Source organism: Alosa sapidissima, chromosome 10 (genome assembly GCF_018492685.1).
Source record: "Alosa sapidissima isolate fAloSap1 chromosome 10, fAloSap1.pri, whole genome shotgun sequence".
Classification (NCBI taxonomy): Eukaryota; Metazoa; Chordata; class Actinopteri; order Clupeiformes; family Clupeidae; genus Alosa; species Alosa sapidissima.
The window spans coordinates 36,857,039-36,873,724 of NC_055966.1; the positions used below are offsets into that span (position 1 = coordinate 36,857,039).

Genomic DNA, 16,686 nt, shown 5'->3' on the forward strand with positions numbered 1-16,686 from the left:
TCGCTTGTCTTACCATGTAGCTCACCATATCCATTGGCTTGAACACTAAAATATATATATGGGTCGTGACTTTATGAACATGGGACATTGTGGGTCCCAAAGCCAGACCAGTTAAGAACCCCTGCGTTAATACATTTAAGGCGAAAAGTTGAATGGTGTAGGCATGTAGCCAGTATTTAATAAAAGCTTTTTATTTTGCACACAGGAGTGCCTTAATTCTTTTTGTTCTTTTTGTTGATGAGCTAGAGGCCTGTTTTGATGAGCGCCCTCCAGTGGTTTTACTGCCCCAGAGAAAGGTGCCCCTTTCTATTTCCTTTTTTTCATTAATACATGACTTATGACTCTGAGAAGAACTATGATTATAGCTACCCAAGAAAAGGAGTGTTTGACCTGTAAGGTGGGTTGCCATGCGAGTGTTGTTAAACATGCCATTGGAAGCAAACGTGTGGGGAAACGCATCAACTGTACAGAGACTCCAGTATTTGTCATTGGTGTGTATGTGAGTAGTGTGTGTGTTATGAGAAATAGCACCAGCCTAGTGAGGATGGGGGAGACACTCCGGTATCCACCAGATGAAGGCTACATCACAGATCTGTTTATTTTTCCATGTCATACAAAAAAAAAAAAAGAAATCGCCCACAGAGTCTGAACACTTATTCATCAGGAAAGTATTTGTTTTCTTTTGTGAAATCCATTGGCGCTCGAGCATTCTTTGTGTTCAGTGAATACAAGTCTGATGGCCACAGATAACATGCAGGACATGAGCAGCAGGACATGAGCAGCACGAGACTGATTGGAGAGCGAGGTGTAACAGCATGTTCACCAGGGCATGAGGTGTAACAGCATGTTCACCACGGCCTTGCTTCTTTGGGATGGTAGTGAACGCTTTGAGAAATTACATGTAGGCCAGAATGTGCTAATTTGTGTGGGAAAGGCTTTTTCTTAACTGTAAAATACAAATCCCAGACAGATGTGTGTATGTATGCGTTTGTGTTGTCAGCATATCCATTAGTGTGTGTGTGTGTGTGTGAGTGAAAGAGATGGTAGCTGCATGCTGGTCTGTCTGTAAACTTCTGCTGTGTGAGGCCATCACGTCTCTCTCTCTCTCTCTCTCTCTCTCTCTCTCTCTCTCTCTCTCTCTCTCTCTCCCTGTCAGTCTAGAATGTGCAGAAAGACCAGTACTCAACTGTTTTATTTCACACTTTATTGCAAAGCTGAAATAGTAATGTGAACATCTGTGTCTAGGCAAGAATTGAAGAAGTAACATATACCCTGCTTCCCCCCTCTCTTTGGACCCACTTTCTCCATCCTGTAGTATTTACCAAGACCCATAGTCTAGACCTTTATTGTAAATTCCACAAGTAATTCCTCAGTACAGACATATACATCACAGCTCTTTCAGCACAGAAATATTAAACCAACTCCTCCCTCCCTCCCTCTCTCTCTCTCTCTCTCTCTCTCTCTCTCTCTCTCTCTCTCTCTCTCTCTCCCTCCCCAATAGAGATGTGTGGTAAGTGTGGGCAGGCCCTGTCCCGTACGCAGCCTGCGGTGAAGGCCATGCACAAGCTCTTCCACTCCGACTGCTTCTGCTGCATGTCCTGCCATCGCCCCCTACAGGGCATGCAGTTCTATGACAAGGATGGCACACCTCAGTGCGAGGACTGCTATGTGGTGAGTCACACTGTCCCATATGCAGACACACATCAGGCAGAGCCTATGCAATGGGACGTCATCAGAAACCACAAAAGCTCTAGATCCGCATAGCAACACTCTTTTACATTTTTATAAATTCATGCGTCCGTAAAGACCGCATGCATACATATCTGATATGGTTTTCTAAACTCTGTGTGTGTGTAGAACTCCCTGGCGATGTGTTCACGCTGTGGTGAGCGGATCACTGACCGCGTGCTCAAGGCGGTGGGCCAGTGCTTCCACGCCCACTGTTTCCGCTGCACCACCTGCAGCTGCAGCCTGGAGGGGGCGCCCTTCATCACCGACGACAACAACAACCCCTTCTGCGTGCCCGATTACCACCGGTGAGTCCCCGCACTAGTCACACTGTCTCCTTTGCAGCAGAGCAGCACACCTGCGCACCACACTGCTAATCATATACATACAAAGTATACATAGCCAAACATCATAATATATATGTATGCTTATGTATACACTGGAGTTTTTACTCCACAAGGATTGAGATGTACTGCAGTGCAGTTTTAGACGTGAGGGAGGTCAGCTGGAATGAGCCATTACTCAGTGCAGCTGCTGTAATCGCCTCTGTGTTCCTCTCTCTCTCTCCCTCTCTCTCACTCACTCACTCTCTCTCACTCACTCTCTCTCACTCTCTCTCCGTCTCTCTCTCTCTCTCCCTCTCTCTCCCAGGCGCTTCTCTCCTATCTGTGTGAGCTGCAACGAGCCCATCATCCCTGACCCGGGCAGTGAGGAGACGGTGAGGGTGGTGGCTCTGGAGAAGAACTTTCACCTCAAGTGCTACAGATGCGAGGTAATGGACCCCTGTTCACCACCCTGGCATTAATGGCATTAATTAACACCAATACCCACAGTCAGGGCACAAAATCGTAGTCAGGTTGGGTGTTTACAAATTACTAGGGCTGTCAAAATAACTGATTAATTTCGATTAATTAATTTGAGAAAAAATAACTGATTAAAAAAAAAATATAGCGCAGATTAATCGATTCTGTATGACCTTTGACCCCGAGCCGTTCTAGTCAGTAACCATTAGACTGTAAAATGAAGGAGAGAGAAGAAAATGTGCTGCCTATCATTGATTGGAACATTTACTTTTAAAAAATGGCCTGATGTGGATAAAAATAAAGTGTTGATTAAAATAAAGTTTTCTGCAATGTCTGCAGCAAGGAATTTGCATATCACCGGAGTTCGTCAACTCTTAAAGGTGCGATTTGTAGGATTGTTACCAAACGTTCTGTAGGCCAAAATCAAAACACTGGTGAATGTTCTCAAGACTACCAGACGCGAGCCTCTTCTGGGTTGCCAGATGTAATGAAGACTTAGCTAACGTTAGTTGACCTGCAGCTGCTTTAACGTTTCTCCAACCATGACCCAGCTACACATTACGGAAACAGTGAAAACAAAAAATACCTCTCTAACCAACGTGACATATTTAGCTGAACTTAGCGATGCAGATGAAGTTTAGCCTAGGCTACCTGTTGTGGAGAAATATGGCCAGCTCTGCGTCAGACTTGATATTCTTCATTTGATGAAGACGTCACCATCTCCGGAAGCTCCTCCGATGTCCACTTAATGTGTTTCTTGTTTTAATTTTGGAAATTTGCCTGCCTCTCGTAGGCGTTCATGACTACAACTGACAGCTGTTGACAGTTGGCCTTTGCTAATTTGGCAACCCAAATAGGAGGACGCGCTAGCCCATTATTAATACGCTATTCTAGAATGAATCGTTCAAAACATAAACGAAAATTCCAAGAGATTCCGCCCCGTAACTCATTTTTTTTCATGGGTTTTATGGGTTAGAGTAATGTTGTCAAATAAGCCATTACTTCCATTCATCGTGTTTCCTTACTCTCTGACAACATATGGTGATCATTTTTGGAATGGTTACAGTTTATTTTCCATTATTTCCTACATACTGGACCTTTAAGTTGCACATCAATGCAAAGAAATAGTGTTGACATTGAGGGGAGTGTTAATTTATTTTCATTGTGTCCCCTAGGTTATATCTGTGGCCTGAAATGCCTTGTATGTGAAAAAAAAACTTCTTCCCGAAGCACTTTTGAATTTAGTTTTTGAACTTCAATGTCACTAATGCTGATTATTCAATGATTAATTTGAATTTAAGTATTTAAAATACTTTCACAGCAAAAATTATATGTGCGGTTAATTTAGATGAATTAATCACAGAGTATGTCATTAATTCGATTACATTTTTTAATCGATTGACAGCCCTACAAATTACACATTATAACGTTCCCTTACAGTAGGTCTAGAAAGTACTTGATTAGTTTGATCACTTCAGTATTGATGTGTACACAAATGTCAACAAAATGAATCCTAATATAATTTTGACAAAGTAATATGAAAGTGCAATAAGACTAATATAAGATTTTCAGATGCAGAATGTCTCTTTATTATTTAGTAGCCATTACATTGGCCTACTTCCTGTTCTCATTCATTTCCCTGTCTCTAGGATTGTGCCAGGCCCCTGTCTATAGAGGCGGATTCTGACGGCTGCTTCCCATTGGACGGCAGGATCCTCTGCATGAAGTGCCACACCCAGCGGGCCAAACAGGCTGGGCATTGATTGGCTGAGAGTCCTGACAGTTACTTTAAAACTCAAAACTTTGAAATCACACTTTGGCACAGGATGTCAGCCAGCTTTTCATCATGGCTTTGCATTAGGGCTGTGTGTGTGTGTGTGTGTGTGTGTGTGTGTGTGTCTGTGTGTGTCTGTGTGTGTGAGCGTGAGTGTGTCTGTGTATGCAAATGCAAATTTCTCTGCTTTGTGCACACAGTGTGTGCGCGTGCGTGTCTGAGATCGGTGGTAATGTACTGCTCTCAGTCTCGATCAAGTTCTACAACCGCGGCCGTCTCTCTGCAGGGCCTGCCAGTCCATCGCTCTTATCGCTGTGCCTACATCTCCCAGCATGACTTGCACAGGCGCTTGCAGCACATAGGACAAAATGAACGTTTAGAGCCTCCCCACAGTCTCTTGGGGCAGTTTTCTTTCTTATTTGTAGTTTTTTTTGTTATTTGTAGTTTTTTTTTTTCATATGCACTTTGGAACTAGATGAAATCAGTCAAATAGTGGCACAGTGCTTCACTAGCTCCAGCACCCACAAGACCGTGCGCGTGTGTTGTAGTGCTTATCAAGAAGTGCACCCCTAGGGTTAACCTGAGTTCACAAGAAAAAAAAGACAAGAAATACTCTTTAAAAAAAAGAAAGCAGCTTTCCAGTATGTCTGTCTGACATGAGCATGCAGTGAACATTGGAAAAAAAGTGACTTCAAATGGCATTATGGCCACTTCAAATCAAATATTTGTATGTAATTATGTGTAAAACTGCTTTGCACCAAAAGACAGACAGATACGTTAGAATCCAAGAGAAGTATCTTAATAGCACTCCAACGTTAAATAGCAACTAGAGCACAACTAGACGGCTTCGGACAATTCTGCTCTGTTCGATAAATGCTGCATTGAGCAAAGTAGTGGACCTAAAAAGCCTCCCTTTGATAGCTCACTGTAAGGTGTTGGGAGGAGGGTCCTCAGTTTGAAATGCTTTAGGTGAGGCTTAGACATAGACACGGTTCGCACACAGTCAGAAGGCCTCTCACAATCATCGATTTTTTTTCTGTCACTGAGGTGTGGAATCCTATCAGGTGTTTGTTTTAAAGGCTAGTGTATCTGTGAGAATCATGTGTCTCATACGTGTTTGATGACCTATGAATGCTAGTAAGTGCATTAACAGACAGAACCAGACTAATGCTGTCCCAGGTTATACCCATTCCTCTTTATCCCAGGTTATACCCATTCCTCTTTATCCCAGGTTATACCCATTCCTCTTTATCCCAAGTGTTCATTCCTTCTTGGCGATTCTGCGATGATCATGAACTTACAGCACAGTATTCTTTGCTTTCTTTTTGTACATCTTTTACTAATGAACTAAGGAACACCACTATTTTCATTTATACAGTTACTTTCTTCTGAGTTTCTTCCTTTTGATGTACTGTAGTGTACGTTTCCAAATGTATCACTTTATTCCTATGAAAATAACGATTGCTTGTGTTTTATTTCCATTTAACTTTGAACTTATCTGTTTGGTGTTGTGTGTTTTTTTTTTTTTTTAATTTGTTTTAAATCACCCACACTCATATTGTTACAGTTGGCTTCTGGCTAAAGAATCTCTCCATTGGTGACCATGCATGAAGGTCACGCTCCATGACCTGCTTGGAAAAATAGACATTCTTCTGATCGTCACATGACCAAATGTCATATTCCATGGTATTGAATGATATATTTTTTCATAGTTTTCAGAATGAGTTTTGTGTGTGTGTGTGCGTTTGTGTGGTTATCTGTAACCTGTATTGCTGGTCACCCAGTCTGTTTCATAGGGTGGCCGTCTCTTCTTACCACAGTATATTTTGTGCCATAATGATCAACTGAAACATCACTTTGTGATCGCTTTTCTTTTCTCCAAAGCATTTATTTAATTGCCATGTATTTGCCTTTTGGTTGTTTCCCATATTGTGCAGACATATATATATAAATTCCTCTGTAATATGTGAATGTGTGTATGTTTACGTTTTGAAATATGCCAAATGTCCTGTCATGACCCATTTGTATTGTCTCTGACTTTTATTTTTATTCAGAAATAAAGAAAGGTTGGCTATCAGTGGGCATGTGTTGACTAAATATACAACGGCATCATTTCCTGTTGAAAGTTTCTACCTCAAAGGGGAAAAAAACTAGACACATGAAAATTATTTCATTTCAACTTAATCTACTTTTTAAGTCTTGAGAAGAATTGGCTGATTTCTCAGCATGTGGTAAGTAAATGAGCCATTTGTCCTATCCTTTTCTGCTGCGCCTCCACATGTTGGATAGACCACTGAGTTGGAGATGTTGGACGTGCAACTGAACATGCACAACGCTGAATGTGACGCGTGTCGGCTCGCTCAGTCGTCACTCACACACTCTGTTCCCGCTATCAGCCCAAGCCAGCCGCGCGTTACTCCGATAGGGGCCTGCAGCCGCGCGTTACTCAGATAGGGGCCTGCAGCCGCTTGGATGGGACTGTGAGTGTGCGTGCGTGAGCAAGCGTGGGACAGCGTGCCGTTCATCTCAGTCTTTCAGCGCGTGTGTGAGAAAATGCACACGCAGACACACACACTCATTTTATAGGTCTCAGACTTGGATGCCGTCTCAAGTATTGAGTTTAACTGTTGAATTCTTGTCTGGGAGCTGCCCTTTGCTATGTGCCTCCTAAAAAATTGAGACAGTATGGCTCTGTCACGCACATAGAACACACTGAGTCTCATCTGCACCCTGCAAACCATGGCAAAGAGTAAGTGAAGGACTGAGAAAGAAGGTCAACTGGGAGGCCATGTCAGAGTGTTTATCTGCTACAGGAACAGGGTCCAGGGAGGGTGATTAGGGCAGATAGAGATGACAGTAGAGCAAAAGAGAGGGGGGCCTTACCGGTGAAGTGGGGCAAGTGAGGGAGAGAGAGAGAGAGCGGTGCACTCATCCCTCAAGAGAGGGGGGCCTTAACGGTGAAGTGGGGCAAGTGAGGGAGAGAGAGAGAGAGAGAGCAGTGCACTCATCCCTCAGTGGAAACTGACCGCAAGCAGCAGCAGACCAGAAGATGCAGAGTATGACCATAGAGGAAACCCCCACCACAGCACAGGTAAGCACACATCAGGACTTTATATGACCACAGAGGAAACCCCCACCACAGCACAGGTGAGCACACATCAGGACTTTATATGATCTTGATTTGAAATGATTTTAGAAAACATTTTCTGCTCTTGACCTGTATAAAGCACTGGACCGCACCTGTGTAAACATGTTTGGTTAGGATTGAATGTATTCCTCTGTGTGTAGGCCTCAGTGCCCTCTGCTGACCCATAGAGTTACGGTCCTTTCCATCCAAATGACCGTTAAAGGAAGGATGCTGTGTAGTTTTGCACTGATGGCTCGAGTGTGACCACTATCTCTGTCTAACAGCCCGGTGAACCCAAAGCCTTTGCGCGGACTAAACGTGTCAAAGTCGTGTTGGTCCTCCTGGGTGTCTTCCTCTTTGCCATGGCGACCGGGCTGGGGCTGCACTCCCTGGGGAATTGGAACTCTCCTCCAGGTCTCCCCAGTTCAGCCAACAGCAGAGCAGGTACAGCACTACACCAGGGGGGCTTGTTTGCTTTTACATGACAGGACAGAGAAGAATGACAGGAAGTGAATGGGAGGGAGAGCGAGAGAGGTGGGGGTGTGGGTGACCTCGGTTGGTTCAGATTTGAACCCAGGTCGCCGTGGGTACAGTACTTGGAGCTGAATGTAGTCAGGATGTTGCTGCGTATGACTCAAGTTTCTCTGTAGTAGCTATGTGTATTGGCAGAGTAATGAATGATGATGAGGTGCTTATTGTTATTTTCAGTATAGAACTTGTCATCTCTTTTCTGCACTTGTGTGTGTCTCTCTCTCTCTCTCTCTCTCTCTCTCTCTCTCTCTCTCTCTCTCTCTCTCTCTCTCTCTCTCTCTCTCTCTCTCTCTCTCTCTCTCTCTCTCTCTCTAGCCCCTCTTCCATGCCATTCTCCTGCCTGTCTGGATGCTGCTACGCGTCTTTTAGTGGCCGTAGATCCTTTCTCTCAGCCATGCGACTACTTCCTGTTCACCTGTGGGTCGCCGGGAGCCACAAAGGGCAGACAGAGAGGCAAGGGCACTGGTCACCGTAGCAACCGCGGGGAGGGTGAGAGGACCACGAGAAGAGAGGACAGAAGGAGGAAAGTGGAGAATGACACTCTGGCGGACAGACTGCCAGACAGACAGACACTCTTGCTGCAGTCTATTAAAGACATATTGGGTAAGAGGTTTTATATATATATTATACTGTAATAACAGCTCGTCTTTGAACTGCAATGAATCAATTGTAGAATCAATTTGATTTACTTCATAATAACAACAATAACCTAAATGTGTGGGGTTTTTTTTTAAACATGACATTTACACAGTTACCTTAACTCCCTCACATTTGTCCTCAAACCTCTGGCCTGCTCACATTTGTCCTCAAACCTCTGGCCTGCTCAGAGACGACTGTAGGGTTGCAGCCTCCAGACCATCTGGAGGAGAAGGCTCGGCAGTTCTACCGTTCCTGTATGGACAAAGACTCCATAGAGAGCCGGGGCTCTGAGCCGTTTCTCAAGCTCATCCAACAGGTGACCAAGTGAGAGATCCAGACTTGCAGACTTGGGTTAATACTGCACTATACCAGACCTGGTTAATACTGCACTGTACCTGTGCAAGTGTGTACTTGCACAGGTACAGTACAGCCCCCCCCCCCCCCCCGTGCAAGTGTGTACTTACCCCCCCCCCCCCCACTATACCTGTGCAAGTGTTTACTTACCCCCCCCCCCCCCCCCACTATACCTGTGCAAGTGTTTACTTACCCCCCCCCCCCCCCCACTATACCTGTGCAAGTGTTTACTTACCCCCCCCCCCCCCCCTTTTTGTTTGTGTCTGTAGCTGGGTGGCTGGTCAGCATTAGGCTGGTGGAATCGGACGGATTTCAACTCCACTTTGGCTCTGCTGATGGGGCAGTACGGGACATTTCCGTTCTTCAGTGTGTACGTGGGCAGAGACCCCAACCAACCGCACAACACCTCATACATACAGGTGGGCCCCTGGACACAGGACTGAGATAACACAGCACAACACCTCATACATACAGGTGGGCCCCTGGACACAACACCTCATACATACAGGTGGGCCCCTGGACACAGGACTGAGAACACAGCACAACACCTCATACATACAGGTGGGCCCCTGGACACAACACCTCATACATACAGGTTGGCCCCTGGACACAACACCTCATACATACAGGGCCTTATGCTCTCACAGGTACACATGCTCTCACAGGTACATATGCTGTAGACACACTCACAGACACACATGCTGTAGACGCATTTTCCACTTCAACTTTTCAAGAATTCACAAATTTGATGTATTATTCCATGTCCAGACAAAATGAAACAATTCCAGCTCTTCAAAAATGTAATGAAGCCATTAAATTCTTAATCAATGTCAGCTCAATCAATGACACTTTGTACTAAGGGTGATCATCTTCTGTTTACGCTATAGATTGATCAACCACACTTTCACATTCCTACTGAGTGGGACACCCAGAGGCACACGTCTAAAGCCAACACTGTGGTAGGCTGTGTGCCGTAGCCAGGACATCTTTGTGTTTATGGTTCTAAAACAGTTCCTCTGTAGATCAGTCCATTTTATTATTTATCTTTCTTTCTTTTCTTTATCTGTTTATCTCTTTAATTTATGTTGTATGTCATGTCTGTGTCTACTAAATGGACCCTGAGTCTGGCAATAAAGTTGATGATGATGATGATGATGATGTTATTAAAGATCACTAAGATCCGACATTCCTCTAAAGGGGTCGTCTTTGACGAGAGAACGTCTTTTTAAAACATTAGTGTTAAAACGTTATCTCACGAGTCGCTTTACATCTTATCAAGCGTTCCTCCTTCCCTCCATCCGCCTCTCCCAGAGCCTGCGGCCGTTCCTCTTCTCCTCTCTGCAGTACCTCACTTTGCTGGGGGTTCCCAGCATGACCCGATTGATGCATAACTGGCTGTACATAGCTCTGTCCTCTGAACTGGCTAAAGAGTCCTCTCCACTACACCACCGACTGCAGACCAACAGGCTCTACCAGAGAGTCACTATACGTGAACTACAGGTGTGTGTGCGTGTGTACTAAAAAAGAAAGTAGTGAATCGGTCATACCCAGTTCACTGATTCACTACTTTCTTTTTTATTCAGTAAGTCTACTTAAATAAATGGCCAGTGTTTGGTGTGCAAGTTCATCCTGATCTGACTGTAGTACTAACTGGAACTACTGCACTCACCCGGCCTTGGTTTAGGGCGTGACACCCAGTTGACTCTGCCATACGTTTTAGTTTTTTTTTAATTTCTTAATTTATTTACAAAGCACCAAGTGGAATGCCATCCAATGTCATTGTATGCTGTACAGTGACAATAAAGTATTCCATTCTGTTCTGTTCTGTTCTATTCTACTGTTTCAGTAATAAAGTATTCCATTCTGTTCTGTTCTGTTCTATTCTGTTCTGTTCTGTTCTACTGTTTCAGTAGTAAATCACGTTCCTCTCCACAGACTCTTGCACCGGTGATTGACTGGCTCGGTTGCCTAGAGGCTACTTTCCACCCCCTGCCTATCAGCCAATCAGATTATGTCCTTCTGCACAACCTGCCATACATCATCCACATGTCGGACACCATCAGCAAATGGCTGCTCAGGAAGGAGATGATGGGCAGGTATAAACCGTTACTATGAATTCCTGTGAACTAAAGAACAGTCCATGGATTCAGTGCCCATAAGCAGTGTAGATGGCATGCACAATATCACACAGGTCTGCTGCACTCAGTAAACAATGTGTTGACATGTGCAGTTGTCTCTTTTTACCTGACCTCTGCTGACTGTGTCCTCCTAGGGTGCCTATCCAGACGTACATGATTCTGAGCCTGCTGCAAACGCTGCTTCCTGCCCTGGACTCAAGGTTCCGTGAGACACAAAGGAACCTCTCTGTTGCCCTTGGTAACATGGAGGAGGTGAGGGGACCTGCATTTTCATGTTAAGCATTCTGTGTGCAGGCTGACGGAGTTGAGTTTCTCTTGCTTCACTGACTGTTTTTTTCAGGAGGAGCCTCGCTGGAAACACTGTATTAGAAGGACAGAAAGGGGCTTTGACCAGCTTCTCAGTCACATGGTCCGAGACAGAGCTGCCCACGAAGAGGTAATGCTGCACGGGTGGGTGGATGGAATACATGATTTATGACTGAGCATGGACATGAAACTGACAAGATCATATATCACTCATAAACTACATAAAATACTGAGATCATTTCAGGAGAAGTAAAACACTGTAAATTATTCATTTTCATCTTGATGGATGATGGAAGTGAATACCGAGTCCCTGAATAAGAACCGTCCTCCCCCGTGTGTCCTCTAACTTGGCAGGCAGACGACCTGGTGGGGAATCTCTACTCCGCTGTGCAGAGCAAGTTAGCTGATCTGACGTGGCAAGACGAGGACTCCCATAACTCTGTGTTAAAAAGGGTAAACAGTCCTTGAAGCTAAAGCACACATCCTGGCTGTCTCTTGTTCATGTCCTGCAGTGTTCCAGAGTGTTATTCGGGCACTTTCCCATTCATATAGCTATCTTATCTTTTACTTTCCCATTCATATAGGTATCTTTTATTTTACATTCCCATTCATATAGCTATCTTTTTTTTCTGGAGTACTTAAATCATCAGTAGGCAAGCTATCATGATAACCCAATCAGAACACATGGAACTGATTATGTGGTTGTTCAAAAAGATGTATCATCACCTTTACTGTATGGTTTGTTCTGTATGGTTAAAATGGAATGAATATAAACTTATCTTTATCTGGGCTTTGCCTACTGAATATATACTTATCTTTATCTGGGCTTTGCCTACTGAATATAAACTTATCTTTATCTGGGCTGAATATATACTTATCTTTATCTGGGCTTTGCCTACTGAATATAAACTTATCTTTATCTGGGCTTTGCCTACTAAATATAAACTTATCTTTATCTGGGCTGAATATATACTTATCTTTATTTGGGCTTAATAATAATAATAGTCCCGCTGTGCCATGCTCTGATGTTTTGTCTGTGCCATGCTCTGATGTTTTGTCTGTGCCATGCTCTGATGTTATCTCTGCAGGTGAAGTCTCTGACACCACGATTCATGGCTCCGTTAGACAAAGAGACACTTGCACAACTGTACTCAGAGGTGGGCATAATAATAATAGCATGCAGCAACAACAAAAACATCATCATCAACAACAACAACAACAATAACTATAGTTGCCTTAGTATTGTACATGATGCGTATTCAGCACTCATCACAGCTGCTACAATCGTCTGTGTGTACATTTGGCAATATAATGGTGTAATGGTGTACATTTGGCAATATAATGGTGTAATGGTGTAACCAGTGTAATGGTTCTGTTTGTCAGGTGGTGATCAGTGAAGACAGTTATTTCTCAAACTACCTGCAATCTCTTCTCCTTGAGAAGAAGAGAAGAAACCAACTCTTCTCACACCACCTTCAGTCTGACGTGTAAGTGAACACCATATCTGGACTTTGTTTTAGCACATCTGGGGGTGAAGGAGAAAGGTCAGACTTGAAAGATGAGAAGGGAAAGCTTAACAAGACAAACAATCGTGTCTTTTTCTGTTGGTACATTGACATGTTTCTCTGTCTCTGTCTCTCTCTCTCTTGCTTGCAGTTTGTCTGTTACTCCACTTCTCTCAGGGAGAGATATAATCTTTCCCACCGGGGTGTTTTTGCCACCCCTTTTTCATCCATCATATCCAAGGTACATCTGTAGTTTCCATAGGGAGGAAACCCAAAGCATTGTGTCAAAATACAAACGGCATTTACAGTTTATAGTCAGTTAGTGAGTGTTTACATGTGCACTGATGTATTATGCCAATTTCACATGACCTTTGAAAAACCTCGGTATGACTAAGCAAGGGTTGATTGGGTATCCCTTATGAGGAGCCATGTTAGAAATTGAAATGTTTGTATTTTTGTTTTGTATGCAAGTACATCTGCCTGACTTGTGGAATGGGTCAGTTACCAAAGTCTGCTGGGCCATTTACTTTTGCAGGGCATTGAATTATGGAGGACTAGGATTCATGATGGCCAAAGACCTTCTCCACCTCCTCCTTCCAGATAGTAAGCACATCATACACCTGGCTATAATTGAGCTTCTGTCATATTTATACATGATTGCTATCTGGTGCAGCAAAGTGTGTTCCTTGCCTTTAAATTCACTATTTGTGCACTCATTGTCAAGCATATATACTGTATATTAGTCTTTATTTTGTAAGTTCATATCCTCTGTGTGTGTGTGTGTGTTCTTGTGTGTGCATGTGTCAGTCCACACACAGAGTGGCAGCCCAGAGTCAGTAGGAGGCTGTGTGTGGTCTCAGTACATCAGTGTAACTGAGGGTCCAGGGCGCATGGGGGCTTTCTCTCTGTCTCCATCACAGAAGCTGGAGGTGTGGGTGCAGTACACGGCCCTGCAGGTGGCGCTACAGGTCAGCCTACCTTCTCACCGGAGCTTCCCATTCGCCCTCAGCTCTTCTGTGTTTGTGGCTGAAGACTTAGGAATGAGTTACTATGGGAACTTGAAATAAACACTGTGGGGGCTCTTGGAAGATGTGTTGACCTCTCACTCTCAGTAATAATATAATCCTTTCTGTTGAAATGCTGTCTGATGAATGCTGCACTTCCCCCAGCCTTGCTCCTCTCTCTCATCTCCCTCTTCCTATGTTCCTCTAGGCCTATCAGAACAGTTTGAAACAGCATCAGAGTGACACTTCACTATTGGATTTTGTTCACACACATCTCTTCCTTATCTCTTTCACACAAGTAAGTTGCAAAAAGCCAGAGTTGCCAACTATCAAAGCTGGTTTGGCATTAGATTGACAAAGATTGACCAAATCAGGAGTATGTTTTTGGTGTGAGAATGCATTGAAGTCAATGCATGTTTTTTTCTCGCTGGGCAACCACATAATCAGTTCCATTTATTCTGATTGGATAATGATTTGCTTAATGATGATTAAAGTTCTCCAGAAAAGGGAACATGCCAGAACCACAATAATGAGGAACATTAAAGTAACGTGAAAAAACACACTCCAAGCTTTTTATCATGCTTATTTTACTTTATTGGACCATGTCTGCTAACACATGCGTTTCGGCCTAAACCATTATCAGTGTGTGAATTGCCCAACAACATTGCTCAAAAAGTTGTCCCATGTATCAGCTTCACACTAAATGCATGAGAGTTGGCAACCTTGATAAAGCTCTCTGAAATGTGGCTATTGTGACTAACTTCTGGCTCATATTCTCACCTTTCCTCTCCCTGTAGATCAGCTGTGATCCTTACCCATACAGTCAGCTGATGACCTTTGAACCTTCTTTCCTGGTGTCTGTCATTTGTGCCAACTCAGACGTCTGTCCATCAAGGATGACCTGTCAGAAAAAAACACTGGTGGAACCCGGCAGCTGCTGATGCGGCTCTGACAGGGCTTTTTTTTTTTTTAATTCACTGTTCAGGATTTAAGACTGACCATCTTAAACAGAAATGTCTGGGGAGCAAACTGTCAAGACAACTCCGAATTTTGTCAGTGAAATATAAAGACGTGCTGATAGCGAGCATGCCTCTATCATGTCGTTGCATTTGTCTATTTGAAGATTTTGGCTATGTGCCAAGTCTTATGCGTAACTGTTTGTTTGCTTAAAGCGATGGTTCGGAGTAATTGCACCCTAGGGTCCTTTGCACCATGACCCCGCCAAACACCCTCCCAGAACCTGTTTTCCCTTGGTCGAACCCTGTAGTCAGGTTCCTTATATTCAGATTTTTACCTTTATGGGAAGTTTTTGGGGATTAGGTAAACTATACATTTTTGGATACAAGGATACAATTTTGATCAGATGTCTATATGGCAGCCATATTGAAGTTTAAAAAATGGCCGCCATAAAATTTAAAATTGTAATATCTCGACTTCTGCATAAAATGGAATGTTGATTTTTACTGCTAAACCCACACTGTAAGGGTCAAGGAATCCAATGGTGGTACTTACACTTTACCATACTAACCCTTCAGTGCATGAGTAGGTAAAAAATGACCCCGTGTGGTTGTTTTCTTGCAATATCTTTGTAATAAAAAGTTATCATTTCATATTCCCGCTGTTATTCAAAAAATAAAGACTTTTTATATCACTCATTATAACATTTAATATTTATTGTGGGAATTATTACAACGACATGCACATTGCAAACCTAATAGAATGGGTGCTGAGAGTGATCCACACAAAGTAGCTCCTGTTGAAAGATTTTATTTGCAGTGATTTTTCGTGCAAGAGATCGCAATGCACATGCTTTAGCTACAGGACACTACACTGCCAAAAGGCTGGACAGAAAAGCACAGAAACCGCTGAGCCCGACCCCTCAACATCTGGTTCTTCATTGCCATTCACACGATCCCATACAAATCCACTAGTTAAGAAAGAGTGCTTGTTCTGCCAAAAGGACACAGGAGTATGGACACAGGAGTATGGGCACAGGCAGCCATTGCTCTGCAGAATGCACAGCTGGATCCTCTGCAAAACGGATACTTCAAACACTCGGATGGCATGCTCAAACCAGTGACCACAGAGGCCCTGCTCAAACCAGTGACCACAGAGGCCCTGCTCAAACCAGTGACCACAGAGGCCCTGCTCAAACCAGTGACCACAGAGGCCCTCCCAGCCCCAAAGGCCATCCTCGCTCTAAAAAGTCACTCTAACATCAACACAACATGTGATGAAGACAATGGAGCGACTGGTCTTGTGCATGCTCAGACCCCAGGTACGCCATGCACTAGACCCGCTACAGTTTGCATACCAGGAGAAAGTGGGCGTGGACGATGCCATCACATATCTCCTACACAGGACATTCTCACCTAGACAAGGGGAAAAGTGCTGTGAGAATCATGTTCTTTGATTAAAGTGCTTTTAACACCAACCCCTCAGACTGAGAGACAAGCTCTTGCAGATGGGTGTGGACGCTCACCTGGTATCCTGGATTACAGATTAACTGACCGAGCGGCCACAGTTCGTCAGATTGAGGAACTGTCTCTCAGACACTCTCAGAGCTCCACAGGGAACTGTGCTCTCTCCAGTCCTGTTCACCCTGTACACATCTGACTTCTACAACACCAAGTCATGCCACATACAGAAGTTTTCAGACGATACTGCAATTGTGGGGTGTATCAGGGACGAGCAAGAGGAGGAGTACAGGAGCCTGGTGGAGGACTTGTGCAATGGTGCAAAGTCAATCATCTTCAACTCAACACTTCAAAGACCAA

The 16,686-nt window shown here is 43.9% G+C and overlaps 2 protein-coding genes across 10 annotated transcripts in view; both read left to right on the top strand.

Annotated features, from left to right (window-relative positions):
• The window catches only part of zyx (zyxin), a 29,534-nt gene extending 23,152 nt beyond the window's left edge, over positions 1-6,382 (top strand). For all 5 annotated transcript variants that reach the window (XM_042108120.1, XM_042108123.1, XM_042108122.1 and 2 more), the window contains exons 7-10: positions 1,502-1,671; positions 1,858-2,036; positions 2,380-2,500; positions 4,181-6,382. In XM_042108120.1, coding sequence (XP_041964054.1) covers positions 1,502-1,671; positions 1,858-2,036; positions 2,380-2,500; positions 4,181-4,294 — 584 coding nt within the window. In that variant the 3' untranslated portion in view covers positions 4,295-6,382. The remainder of the gene's footprint in view (positions 1-1,501; positions 1,672-1,857; positions 2,037-2,379; positions 2,501-4,180) is intronic.
• A 136-nt stretch (positions 6,383-6,518) lies between these two features.
• Positions 6,519-15,567, top strand: kel (Kell metallo-endopeptidase (Kell blood group)). Of its 5 annotated transcripts, none has more exons than XR_006034783.1 (18): positions 6,519-7,396; positions 7,717-7,876; positions 8,279-8,566; positions 8,791-8,918; positions 9,226-9,375; positions 9,844-9,915; positions 10,268-10,456; positions 10,892-11,052; positions 11,229-11,346; positions 11,435-11,530; positions 11,755-11,853; positions 12,489-12,557; positions 12,784-12,887; positions 13,057-13,146; positions 13,441-13,508; positions 13,826-13,873; positions 14,118-14,207; positions 14,707-14,846. XR_006034783.1 is itself a non-coding variant. In XM_042108116.1 (18 exons), the coding sequence occupies exons 1-18, from the start codon at positions 7,420-7,422 to the stop codon at positions 14,848-14,850; spliced, it is 2,220 nt and encodes a 739-aa protein (XP_041964050.1). In that variant the 5' UTR covers positions 6,519-7,419; the 3' UTR covers positions 14,851-15,567. The 5 variants fall into 5 exon arrangements, 4 of the variants coding, with proteins under 4 accessions (XP_041964050.1, XP_041964048.1, XP_041964051.1 ...); XM_042108116.1 differs by having other exon boundaries at positions 6,519-7,452; positions 13,713-13,873; positions 14,707-15,567; XM_042108114.1 differs by having other exon boundaries at positions 13,713-13,873; positions 14,707-15,567.
• Positions 15,568-16,686: the final 1,119 nt, after the last annotated feature.

What these genes read in the sequence shown, in the direction of transcription:
- kel (XM_042108114.1), top strand. Translation starts at nt 7,355, where the DNA reads ATGCAGAGTATGACCATAGAGGAAACCCCCACCACAGCACAG. An exon ending in AAACCCCCACCACAGCACAG is followed by an intron (nt 7,397 to 7,716) that starts GTAAGCACACAT and finishes TCTGTCTAACAG; the next exon opens with CCCGGTGAACCCAAAGCCTT. An exon ending in CCCTTGGTAACATGGAGGAG is followed by an intron (nt 11,347 to 11,434) that starts GTGAGGGGACCT and finishes TGTTTTTTTCAG; the next exon opens with GAGGAGCCTCGCTGGAAACA.